Source organism: Durio zibethinus, chromosome 14 (assembly GCF_047325235.1).
Source record: "Durio zibethinus cultivar Kanyao isolate XHJ-2024 chromosome 14, ASM4732523v1, whole genome shotgun sequence".
Lineage (NCBI taxonomy): Eukaryota > Viridiplantae > Streptophyta > Magnoliopsida > Malvales > Malvaceae > Durio > Durio zibethinus.
In genome coordinates, this window is record NC_143175.1 from 1,839,221 (window position 1) to 1,853,718 (window position 14,498).

The following is a 14,498-nucleotide window of genomic DNA, read 5'->3' on the forward strand; positions in this document are numbered from 1 at the left end:
GCAGTGGAGTCATTTCCCCCATGACTTGTTTAGACGAGATGGGACTTGAATTCAACAAACAAAGCTATGGATTGCTATGAAGTTTCCTCATTTTTGTTGCTATTCATCATTTTGATGAACAGTAGAAAAATTAATTTTAAAATAACATAATATTATGATAAATTCTTTTTATAGATCATCCAAATGAAGCTTGAAGCCTATTTATTATTTGCTTATGATAGCAAATTTAATCATCCTTCATGGTTTCTGTAGCTTCCAACTCTATTCCAAAATTGTCTATCCTTGAGTTTTGGGAGCAACAATCATGTATTCATATATGAAATATTTGAAAATCTTTCATTTTTAAGTTTAATTCTTATTGTATGTTATTTTAATTTTATTTTATGTTAATTATTTATTTATTTTTTAATACTAAATATAATGGTTTAGTTAAAATTAAAATAGATAGCTAATACAGAAACTAACATGAACTCCCACAGGATAAAAAAAAAAGATAGAAATTAAATAAATTATATCAATTCGAAATTAAACAATTTGTGAATTTCAATAAATAATTCACGAATTATAGATAATTTTAATCAATTAAGATAAAATATAAAAATTAAACTTAATTTAAACCCATTTTGTAAATTACCTCAAACTTATAAATTATGGAATTAGATACTCGTAAAAAGTAATATCCACTGTCGATTAGCATGTCATTCACATTTCTTGAAAACAAATGAAAAAAAAAAAAAAAGGACATGTCATTCAGCCATTGTTGTGTAAATGTCAAGTCAATTCACGATTAAACAGAAAAGGACAACCATCTAAGGATAAAAAACAATGGGCGAGATGCCAAACTACTTTCACATAAATCAAACAAAATGATGGACAGTTTCTTTATCTATAATTTCATTTCAAGTTAAAGAATAATTAATATTTTTTAATGACTATCAAATTGATCAAATACTTTTTAATCTTAATGATATATATATATATATATTGAAATTAAATAGATAAAAAATTAGGATCCTCAATTAATAAATTTACTTCTATAACATAAATGATTTTAAATCTTAATTTTACAATTGTTTTAAACCATGTAATAATAAAGATGATAATAATTTAGATTAGATTGGATCAAAATTTATTTAATTTTTTAAATAATATATAATATTATAAATTTTTAAAAATTAATTTAAATTTAAATTAATTTTTTAAAATTGATTTTATTCTAATCAAATTTTATATATTAAGTATGGTTCATTCATTTTTAAATTTATTTTTTATATATTATTTTAATAAAATTTTAATATATTTAAATAAAATTATATATAATAATTATTTTATTTTATAAATATTTTAAAAAAATAATAAATTAATAAATATATAATTTTATTTATTTATTTATATTTTAATTCAAATTTTAATATGAATTTAATATATATTTAATATTTAATTTTAATCTAAATTAAATAAAAAATTTGATTTAAACTAAATTAATTATTATAATTTTAAATTATTTTTTTCTCACCCGTATTGCAATAAGATGTTATTAAACAAATCATTTAAATTTATCTTTCTATTATATATAATTAGACAACAATGAGTTAAAAAGGAAAAAAAGTTAGTCACATCAAATGAGAGATAAGAAGACAAGACCTTTCAAGGCTGGATCAGTAGCATATTTTCTGTATATATGCATGACAGTGTACCCTAAAAATGGAACAACAAAGCCCCAAAGAAATAGTGGAGTTAAGGGTAAATCTTGGGTTGGTTGTCTTTCCTTTCCTTTCATGGTACTCACCAATTGGAAAGAAACCTTGGCTAGAACTAGGCTAGCTAGCTGAGCCATCTCCTTGGTTCCAACAGCTACGGAATGGAGAGTCCATTTGTTTGTTTTTTTTTTTTGTTTATGTCCATTGACAGTCAGCATGATACCCTATTTGTAGGTTTAAAATTCCAAATGCAGGAAATGTGTTCCGTACTGTAAGTGGAAACAGCTTTGTTTTCTATTTTTAAGAAAAGCTATCCCTATTTCCTCACTTATGACAATCATGGCTGCTCTGAATAAGATATTGTGGCTTAGAAAATCCCAATATCATATTTTAGGAGGAAGAGAAAAGATGATAAAAAAAAAAAGGGGTCAAAAAGATTTCCCTAGATGTTCTTTTACCAAAGGGAAATAATGGTGAGAAGGTCCTTCAATTTTTTTGGGATACCCTTAACAATTTTATTATCTATTATTAAAATCATATATTTTAAATTAAATATGATAATATAAAATATAATATAATAATATGATATAAATATGATATAAATAAAAAATATAAAAATAATATAATTTAAAATTTTAATAAAAATTATATATAAAATTATTTTATATTTTTATATCGTCGATACAAATTATAATATATAATTTCACATAAAATATAATATGAATATATAAATTTTAATGTTTTATATGATATAAATACATAAATTTTTAAATTTATTTTTAATTATTTTTTATCAAGAAGCAAAACAAAAAATATTTTTTATCAAGAAGCAAATGAGTAATGACCATGCCCCTTGAATTTTAATTTTCAACTAAAATTATCCTGGAAATGTGTTTTTCACGAATTGATAAAATGTACTCCATTTTGGTACAACAAAATATTAGTAATTACTAAAGAATTTAATGACTTTTATCCGAAATTGTTCTGTCCAGTAACTTGAAGCTATGTGTCTATTGTTTTAAATATATGAGATTAGCTATGTGTCTATTCAAAAATAATAGTCCATTGATATGTATTAATCGCTTGATACTGAAATGGTCTAAGCAAAAGTGATGCTTTATGTACACACATTTACTAAATTAGGCACAAAAATAAAAATATAACCCAATTATCGATTCCCAATATATGTCAAGAGAAAGAAAATCAAAATAAATTGAATGAAGTTTTGAAATATTTAACGGATACTTTCTTCATTTTAAAATATTTGTTATGTATTAATTTTTTTGCGAAATTTTAAAAAATTTAATTTTAATATATTTACTATTAAAAATTAAAATTTCGTAATTTTTAATATAAAAAAATAAAAAATATAAGTTTGAGATATTAAAAAAAAAACAGAATAAATATTATATTATATAATTTAAGGTTGCTAATATTATATTATATTATTCTGGTAGGAATTTGATTTAATGGGTTGGTTGATGATATTTCCCTGAACCGTTTCCATCATCACTCTCAATTTATCCACCTTGCCTTACAAATTAGCAGAAAGCTGTTCCATAAGTACTTTTCTTTTGTGGGTAATGATTCGATGGATTTGAGTATAAAGTTTGGGTATTTTTAATAAAGAAGTTTATAATCTGAAAAAAAAAAAAAGTTAAGATTTGAATTTTGTATTAATTAAATATTATTTTTAAATAATTATATAAATTAATTAAGTTAAATTTAAAATTTAAATTATTTATATATATATATTTTAGCTTTGAAATTTCAAAATTAATGCAAATTACAAAATTATTTATACAAATTAATGCATGTGAAAGGAAAAGAAAATTTGATAAATCGATCGAACTAAATAATATGTAGATTACTTGATCAAATTAAATCTTTTTCATAATTGTATTCATCTGAATCTTAAGCCAATATTTTTATTTATACCAAAACATAGTTTAATTATATATATATATATTTCAATTTATGAATTTTGATTTTGTTTAGTTAAAAACTAGATTTTTACAAAAAATTAGTTATTATTAAAGTGATAATATTTTACATCTATTAAATATATATATTTTTTAAATCTTATATGTCAATTGGACCTTTTTATCTATTAAAAATTAGTTTTAAATCGGATGTTTCATATTTTATTTTATTTTATTACATATGCTTATTATCCATTTTTAAATTTGTCAAGTAACACATTTTTATCTTCAATTATGCGTGATGAAATTTATTAAAATGATATTATATCATATACTTTAAATACATGACTTTTGGTGATTTCATATTCAAATTAATTTTTTTATTAATTATAATTGATTTTAGATTTAATATTTAAAAAAATAATATAAAGATAATGTAAGTAAACTAGAGAGGAAAACAGTGCAAAACCCTAAAGTAGAGGGACTTTGGGAACTGGTAGATGGCATACCAGACGCATAGAGTACAGTAACAATAATATAAACAAGATTCATATAGGCCTAGTGTTTAGGGTTAACTGGCCTAAAGCTACCTCACGTATATTTGGATCAATGGCTTTTCGTTAACAATTTTGGTCATGTTTTTCTGTTTTTGGTTAAAACTAATTAATTTTGACTGATGATTGTCTGCCTGAAGTCTTTTGCATTGTAAAACTAGAACAGTTTGTATTTGATTAATTATTAGCATAATTTTTTTTTAATTTTATAAGTAAAATTAATAGAGTTAACATAAGACTTTTTTTTTTAATTTACTATCAAGATAATTATCAAAATATTTTGTTTATTATCAATCTCCATTCTCAAAATTAAAATAAATTTGTCATCCGAACATTGTAATTTAAAAATCTTGAATTTGAAAACATCTAAAAGAGAATAAGAAGTATAATTTAATTTCTCTCATATGAAAACCCATATTAATAACCATCTCTCTTTTTTTTTCTGGGGAAAAATTTATTCATTTACTTGTTTTATTTGCTCCCTTCATTTATAATCTATCACAATTTAATGAAACTAAATTAACAAGAACTCAAAATTTAATACAATTAATTTATAAAATTATATTTAAAAATAATATTAATAGTTAAGTTTAATTAATCTGAACATTTATAATTTTTTTAAAAAATTAATGATGAAAGATCAGTAATAAAGAGGGAAAATAAAGGGTGGATTCAACCATAAACAAATAGCTAATTAAAAAAAAAACTATTTATGACGGTGCAATTAAACATTATCAATAACGAAAAGACATTTCGAAATTATATTGCTAATGGTAGTGAATATTTTGTACGTATTTGCAACTAATTAGCTAATTTTTTCTTTCTTTTTTAGTACAATAGGCAATGGAGGGGAGTTGGGTTATTTTAAATGCTCTTGAATATTCTAATATTTAGTACCATAGCAAAAATAAATTTCATCCCCCACCAATGCCGGTTTCCGACAAATTACTTCATATTTCACATAAAAAAAACAATTACAGTGACGCAAATTTACCACAAAATGGTTGAAATTCACCGCACATGTGCAACCAAAATGAATAAATAGTTGAAAGCTCAATGTCATTACCCCAAACAAAAGATACAAGATCTAAAGATGATAATTCCTTTGACAACAACGTGAGATTTGTACTTTTGGGTTTTGATTTTATGAAAATGAAGAGAAATAGAGACTCAAAGCCCTTCCCAAGGGCTTATCCTACAAGCTTTCATGGAAGATCATGGGAAATTTTGAGAGGTTTTTGGGCAATTGCTGTGAAGGTTCCTAATACTATATGCAATTATAAAACTGTAGCTATCAGTTTTTGGACTTAAATAGATGGTAAAATTAATTTTTATGAGATTAAAAATAATTATAAAAACAAAATTAATTATTATAACAATAAAATTAAATTTTATAATGAAAAAATATGTATTTAAATATAAAAATAATTATAATTATAAATAATATAAAAAATTTATATAAAAAAAAAAAAAGGTAAAAGGGGAAAGAGATGCTCCAATGAAAACAATATTTTCTTACTTAGCCTCAAAAGCTTCATTTTGTAAATCCAAATGAACTCTCATATTTATTTTATATTTATAGTTTATATTAATATTTTTTATTTTAAAGAGGGTTAGGTTTGAAGTGAAATGAAAGGTGAAATATTGGGTTACAGCCCTTGGGTCACTATCAAGGCTGCCTTCACTGTCAAACTTGTCCTATTTTTAGCAACACAGTAGTTTTTTTTACTCACTGCTACTACTTATTAATTACCAGAGGCCTTTAACTGACTGAATCCTGCCCTTCTCTCCCATTGCTACACCACTATGACAGATTTTCTTCTCTCTCTCTTACTTTATCAACAGTGTTAAACTTGAGTTTGCTTGCCCTTTAGCTCGAAAAAGGAAGGCTCTGATCATCTCTGATCTCATCTTTTTCCTCCCTTTACCCTTATTTTCATATCCCAAATAACTGCAGTCTTTCAAGAGTTTCTTGCTGACTCTCTGCTGGTGCCTCCGCTGCTTTGTGTGTTCAACTTCAAACAAAGAAATCACAGATACTAGTTCTGTATCTTTTCTTTGGCTCAATTAAATTTTATTAATATTTACTCCCAAAAAGGAAAAAAACCCTTTTTTGCCTCATCTCTACTTGATTATTTCTTTCTTTCACTTTCTCATGGAAGCCATGCAAAATCTTGCATTTCAATATCATTTCTTCAGCCATCATAGTCACCAATATACCTGAAGTGAAAAGTTCTTCTTCATCACTTTTTCAATTCCTCAGCAAAGAAAAGAAAGCTTTACTCCTTGTTTGTTAGTTTCATACCCTTGTTTTCCTAAAACATCAGAAGAATATATATGTGATTTGATCTCTTTCTCTCTGATCATCCTCAGTCTTTCAAGGAGAATAGAAGCTGGAAGTGAAACCCTAAAAGGAAGAGCATCAAAACAAGAAGCAAAGATAATATCATCAACAAAGAAAAGCAGCAGCTGCCAAGATCCTTTAACACCCAAGAATAAAAAGATCATTTTTCTCTGATAATGGACTTGGTTTCCCCACAAAACAACCCAAATAACTATCCAAGCCCGATAGTTGGTTCAAACTCCATGGCAACTACAGCTACCAACGACAACATCATCAGCACTGCAACGCCCACTTCTAGCACTACCACTGCACCTCCATCGACCACTCCAAGCCGCTATGAGAACCAGAAGCGCAGAGATTGGAACACCTTTTGTCAATATCTGAGAAACCATAGGCCTCCACTGTCTCTGTCAATGTGTAGTGGTGCTCATGTCCTTGAGTTTCTTAGGTACCTTGATCAATTTGGCAAGACCAAAGTTCACCACCAGACTTGCCCTTTCTTTGGCCTTCCTAACCCTCCTGCTCCTTGCCCTTGTCCTCTTAGGCAAGCCTGGGGTAGCCTTGATGCACTCATTGGCCGACTCCGGGCTGCTTATGAGGAGCATGGTGGTAGGCCAGAAGGGAACCCTTTTGGAGCTAGAGCTGTCAGGATTTTCTTAAGGGAAGTAAGGGATTTCCAGGCCAAAGCTAGAGGGGTTAGCTATGAGAAGAAGAGAAAGAGGCCTAAGCAGAAGGTAGCAACACCATCAGCACAGCCACCAGCTCCAACACCAGCAACACTTGCTGGTGCCACTGCTGCAAGTGAGTAACAAAAGAAATTTTGTTATATATCTTGTTTAAAATGAACCAAATCTATAGTGAAAATGATCAGTATGAACATATTCTATTATTCTCCTTCTATGTTAATTTTGCCCTTTTCTTGTTGTTGGTAACTTGGTTTGTATATTTATGTTGTTTTTACAAGATTGAGCTGTACCCTCCCTGTATTTTTGCTTTGGTTTGAAAATAAGTTATTCTGCTTTGATAAGAGGTGGGTATCCTTCAAATTGCTCTTTTAGGGGACAGTTTGGAATAGTAGTGACAGCATGATCAGTTACGAGGAAGCAGAGGTAAAAGAAAATGATGGTAGAAAAAGTGATGCTATAACATGTATTATATGTACCCAAACCAGTTGTCAAATTGTTATGTACTTTGAATTATCTATAACTAGGTTAGTACTTCTGAATTCTGATTTTTATTTCTTGGTCAATTCATCTTTAAGAATTCAGATTTATATATATTCTACTTTCTATTTTTGCCACCTGCTTTCCTTGGGACATTTTAAATCACAAAATTATATACTAATGCCCTGGATGTCTCCAAATATGATTACTGATTAGAGGCTTTTATAGATCAAATATAGATTTTTTTGCTTGATGTTAATAGAGACAATTTTTTTTACAGAAAGCACTATATAACTGGAAGAAGGATAAGGTCCTTTTGCAGTCAGCAATTGTCTGGATGATATGGTTTTTATGGGTTTTATTTTTCTAAGGTATTTCTCTTTGTCTACTTGATTTGACATTTCAATGGCTTAGTTGATAATGTTATATATACATATGATGGTACAAGCCAATGCCAATGTTAGTAGATATTGTAATCTTTACTTATGTTGTTTCATATATAAATATGAACTGCTGTCATGAAAAGAAAGCATTTCCCAATGCTTCACTAATATCCAGAGAATTAATTTACCCAAATAAATAACAATAATAATAAGTGTTTCTATTGAAAGACATTGCATTGGCGAGGTGGAAACTTACAAGCCTGTGAATAGTGTCTGTGAGGTATATTAGTCCAAATACAACCAAAAATAGATCTATTATAAGGCAAGAAGACAAAAACCTAGATTCATCTTTTCTGAAATTGGTTACAACCTAAAGAAAAGAGACACGTCATAAAGTATTAGATATACAAAAATTAGGCCAATAAACAGATGGAATATTGAGGGTTGAAGCTAGCCTTTGTAGGGCTATTTCCTAGTCCACTTGGGCAGACAAACTTTTGAACATTATTAATTAAGGATAATACTTGTTTAATACTTGGCTGATCTTTGATTGTTCTTATGGGGTTATCTGATTTGTTTGTCGTATTTTTAAAGACTATTAAATTATTATTTTCAAAGGTTGTAGAAGGAAGACTCCCTAAAATCTAATTATAAGTTAATTTAATTATTCAATATTGTGTGTGTATTTCTGAACTGCTGACACAAGTTAGAGTAGTAGTGCTACAGCTCTTGTTTCTCTAAACTGAATCTTATGGTGTATCTGGATTATTACACTCTGCAAAGAAAATATAACAAATTCTGATTCAAACTATGATAAGAGCAGGAAATGATTGAAAATTGATGGATATCAGGTTTAATCGCTGACATCTGTTTTACATTGTTTATCTATATCCTCATAAGAAGGCTAGCTGTTGCCATAATCCTCATTAGCAAACTTTTAGAGGCAACTTTTCCATCATGACTTTCCAACTTACTTCATAATTCTTACCTTACGATTACCTCTGGCTTAATAGTATAAATATTATGCAATGAATACCTTTGAAATCTCTTTTTCATTAGCCCCTTCTTCTCAACTTCATTAATCACTTTCAAAATATACCTTTTTTTGCCTTTATTTGCTCGAGTAATTATTAAATTTACTATGTAAATGTATGCATGTCTATGTATATGTATATGAGTTCCAATATGAGTATTCATGCACTCAAGGAATGTTGGAGAACTGCATGCGTGCAGCATGTACCAATATGAGCATTCATATATATTATGTAGTAGCAGTCTAGCAAATAACAAATTAGCCTACTCTATTGATGCTTATATGAATATTAGAGAAATAAAAATTAGAACAATGTGTTTTGGTTTGATGGTATTCGGTATTTTGGTTCAACCTTGAATTTTACAGAAATGAGTTAAATCTTCTGATAAACATTTGACCAAATAAAGTTTCTAGCTAGACATGCAAATCTTTGAACAAAATGTACTGTAATTAAATAAAACTTGTTGATAGCTTAGGGGTAGTCAAATTAAGCATTTAAAGCATAAGTAGAATGAAAAATTATGTCATTCCTCCTAGTAATTAATAACTATGTCATGAAAATCTAAAAATGACTCAATATTCAACTATTGATGATGAATTCAAGCTTTTTGCTTCTTCAAGAATGAAGACTGAATCCATTCATATTCTTCTTCAGAAAATATTAGGCAATGTGTCATTTCAGGGCATCTTAATATCTTTTGATTAGACTTTTAATCTTTAGGAAATATTTTGGGTTGAAAAGCAACAATGGAATTGATTTGTGTTTGGTGTCAACTTTAATGCTTCCACAAGCTCGAAATTTCAAGCAAAATTTTCTAAATTAGTAAAGTAACGAGAAAAATATTGCTTGGATTAACCTAATTATGTTTTTCCTGGACTTAATGAAGCTTTTGACCTATCCATGATGCATTTTTATGTATGCTTGCCTCATTACCTCATTACCTCATTACCTCAAAGCTTTGATTGTTTGCGTCTCTTTTCTTAATGCATTCCTTAGATTGAGAAATCTAAAGGTTTTCCTTTAATATCCAAAATCCAACACTCGAATTTCAATTGATGTAAGTTGAGTATGAAAAAATTCGAACTTTAAGTTTTTAATTTTTGAATAATTAAATTATAAATTAATTATTGAATCAAATATTCGGATGTCAAGTTTCAATTGTTGAATGCTTATAATTATTAACTTGATACCTATCTCGATGAAAATTGTGTATTATTAATTTATTTTTATTTTAAAAAGAATTAAAAAGCAACTACTATAATTTTCCATACTCGTATTGTAACTATATTAAAAAATTCAATGTTTAAACCATGGTTGTGATTTTAACGAGTGTTGAAAACTTATGGTTAAAAGCTTATGATTGTTAGACTTCAAACTGGAAATTTCGGCAACCAAATAATCACAATTGCTTGCAATCTTTGAATCTTTACTCTATTTCCGTAAATAGTAAGTAGATACACCACGCAATTTGCATAATCGGAAAAAAAAAAGTCAACAAATTATGCCATAAACACGAAAAAAATTATACATTAATTTTTGTTAAGGGATAATTGAATTCAAAAATTTTAGACGTAATTTAATTAATATTTTTTTAGTATTTTGTAATTATTTTAAATTTTGATTATTTGGAAAGCAGATTGAATTTCATAAGTGAAATAAAATTTTTTTAATTTATTTTTTTATTCATAAAATTTAAAATTGAAATTTTATTTTTTAAAAATTAAATCTTTTGTTATTCGAATAAGCAGGCGTTAGAAATTTTATAAAAATGTCATTCACGTGGATTGTCTCAAGTTTATCGTAAATTGCACAACTTTTATATAATTTTTACTTGTAAATGTTTAATTTTTGAAAATTTCAGATAGCTCCTCCTCTGGGGGTAATAGTGTGCAAATAGATAATATTCATGATTGGAACTTGGAAGTTACCAAAACCTATTCGAGTGGAAAAAAACCAAAATCACGATATACAAAGTCCTAATAATTGATTAAATTAAATAATAAAATAATAAAAAACAGTATTTTTTATAAAATAATAAATAACTAATATACATAGAATATAATAAAATGAAAGCTCCAACCCACCAAGGATCTTTGTCTATTTTTTCATTAAAAAAAAAAAAAATACAACAGTTACGAAGGCTCCCTTAAGATGCACAATCCCCTATACCCAAAATTTTCCGTACGAAAAAAGATCCCCGCAATCTACGGTGGGGATCGCGGCAATTGGGGCCAAGTATATGTGGTCCCTACCAGCCGCGTGCACCCACGTGGATGGTTGTACGGTTTGTCGGAAACAGAGAATACCTCCCCCGAAGGTACTTTTGCCTCGTGTCCCGTGTTCCACTTTTTCCAAAGCCCGATTTTAGCCACGTGGTTTGATATAAACCATCGGATGAAACTCATGGGTCCGTACGAGGTAATTGCTGTTTTTTTTCCCTTTTTGCCTTCTTTGGTTGCCGTTACTTTTCCTTTTTGGGAAGAGAAATTTCATTATTATTATTAATGAATTTATATTTTATATTAACATTTTATTAGTAAATAAATATTAATTTTTAAAATATATATATATAAATTAATAGTTATTAATTATAAATTATTATTATTATTATTTAAAATTAATGGAGTGAAAATGGCCGGTGGTCGGTTTTTTTAATAAATTATTGTTATTAATATCATCAATTACATACTCTTTTTAAAGAAAAAATAAAGAATTATTCTGAAAAAAATTTATTTATTTACTAATGTAGATTACCAAATGGTTTTAAGTATTGAAAACATCATTAATGCGAATTCATTAAGGATTACTATATTGGTTTGCTCTAATTCTAATATAAAATTAAAAAATAGAGTTCATGTTATTTTTACTGAAAGTTTTAAACATTCTATTTTATATTTTTATCTGATCCCTAAGCAGTATCGATACTAATATAAAACATTAGCATTTCTTGTTTTTCAATATAAAATTATTTTGTTCATATGTAATTTTTTTTTTCTTTTAAATGTTTGTGAAAAAATAAAATGTGGTTGGTCGCATGTGCAGATAGTAATAATTTTAAATTAATGTATGTAATGTCAATTGAGTATTAACTCAAATGATATGGATATGAGTGATGTAAAGGGTGTTAAAATTTTGTAAGTTTGAAAATCAAAGTGCATAATATATTTTTTAATCAGATAAATTAAATAAATTAAATAAGGATAAGATAAAACAATCATAAATTAAAAATTTTTAAAAATTAATGTTTATTGATTTAAATATTCTAAAAATACATTGCTTATCAAAATTTAATTTGGTGACTTTCCTACCAATCTTAATAATATCCTCTTAATTATGGTTAAAAATTTATCTTAATAGGCGGTCAGGATCCAATAGAACCAATAATTTGTGTTATATAAAATATTAAAATTTATGTATTCAAATCATATTTTATATAAAAATTATATATTATAATTTATATTGACACGAAAACATATAATATATATTTTTTATTTTTTTAAATTATCAAGTCTCGACCTAATGATTTTAATTAATTTATTATACATCAACAACAAGACATATACGATTGTTTTTCCTCCATGGTCAAGTATGTTTAAATTATTATTGATAAAATTAGCGATGGAGGTGTATTATTGATGATATTGATTGAAAAATGTGTATAATCCAATAACAACTTTGACAAAATGAGAATCTAGAGAAAGAGAAGAAGCTCTTCTCTTATCGTTTTTTGACAAATAATGATAATTGTCTATGCCATACATCATTCTCCTCAATACCATTGGTAAGTGATGTGAAATTCGTTGAAAAGCATAAAATTATTAATAAGGCAATCTTATGTATATACTCGATAAAAAAAAAAAAAAATCAATTTCAACATCAACATGATTCTAACCCTTCACCAATATTTTTAATATGACATTTAAAGGGTTTTTAAATTAAAATTTTTTATTTTTAATTCAAAAAAAAAAAAGAAATAATCATAATACTCTCACAAAGATTTACTGCTTTGTAATATTATTGAGGCAAGCACTGTTAATGGTGTGAAGTGACATAAAATTAACAAGGTGGGCTCATCTTTCTTTATCTGTTTATTTTTTTTGCAGGGATCTTTGTTTATCTGTTCTTTGTTTTATACGAAAGCGTAAAGCATGAAAGTTTGATGCATGATGTAACAAGCATAATTCCATCAATGGCATCTCGTTTGAAGTGGATAAAATGACTTAATTGTAAAAACATCATATGTTTCCTATCCGGATGCATTTGCAAAATTTATGACGAAATCTGTTTGTTTTGATCCGAAACTGTTGTAAAATTCCTGTCACTGTTGGGCTGAATGTTTTTGAGTCGGTGAATTGGAGCTGTTTGCTTCTGTTGTTTTTCGATTTTGCTGCAACATAGATATTGCAAGTACTATGAATATCTCTACTTTTGTCGATAGTTGTGTAAATCTATCGAGATTACTGAATTATTTGCTTTAGGTTCTGGACAATGAAATTAATTGTGATAAAATTAAAAAAATAATAATAAAATTTGTTGTAATTATAATTAAAAAAATAATTATAATTGTGATTAAAAAAATTTAATAAAAAAATTATATTTAAATTTAACTAAAAATATAATAAATTTAATCACATTGTACTAAAAATATAATAAAATATAAATAAAAATTTATTAGCTGGAGATAACAAAAACAAAAGAAAATCTTTTATTTTGCTATGCTTAAACATAAATTTTTTTTACCTAAGAGTTTTGAAAGCACGTTTATTCATTTTGGTTAAATATATATATATATATATATATTTGTTGATGTATATGCGTTGGTTGGATTAAAGGTGAGGGGGATTCTTACTGTACTAAAATTGTCGCTTTGTCGCTAAATCTTTTTAATGTTATAATTGGTATATAAGATGATATTTAAAATAGAATAAAAATTATTTTATATTATATTTGATTTGTATATAAAAAAATAAAATTATAAGAAAAATTAATAACTTTTTTTATATAGGATGATTCAATTTTTTTTAAATAAAAAAAATTATTTTTAATTCATCAAATTAAATTCTTATATCTTACTATATTTTTAAAAATTATATTCATAATTAAATTATATAAATTTTGAAAAAAATAATTTTAATTAATAAATAAATTATTTAATCTTAATTTTTATAAACATCGGATGTGTTTGGTATGCAAAATTATTATAAGATATAATAAAATGATATTACAAATAAAATTTGATTAAACAAAATCATTATATCTTATCCTATTCATAATATAAGATAAAATCATTTAATCTTATCCTATTTATAATATAGGATGAAATTATTATAGCTTCATGTTGCACCCTTCGGTTTCAGCCATACTTCAAGTGAAGAAAAATGGAGCAAATGCAGCAGCA

The 14,498-nt window shown here is 26.3% G+C and overlaps 1 protein-coding gene across 1 annotated transcript; it reads left to right on the plus strand.

The window, feature by feature from the left end:
- The first annotated feature begins 5,944 nt into the window (after window positions 1-5,944).
- On the plus strand, window positions 5,945-8,161 carry LOC111294144 (protein LIGHT-DEPENDENT SHORT HYPOCOTYLS 1-like). The gene is made up of 3 exons (XM_022887330.2): window positions 5,945-6,218; window positions 6,550-7,321; window positions 7,964-8,161. The coding sequence occupies exons 2-3, from the start codon at window positions 6,697-6,699 to the stop codon at window positions 7,975-7,977; spliced, it is 639 nt and encodes a 212-aa protein (XP_022743065.1). The 5' UTR covers window positions 5,945-6,218; window positions 6,550-6,696; the 3' UTR covers window positions 7,978-8,161.
- Window positions 8,162-14,498: the final 6,337 nt, after the last annotated feature.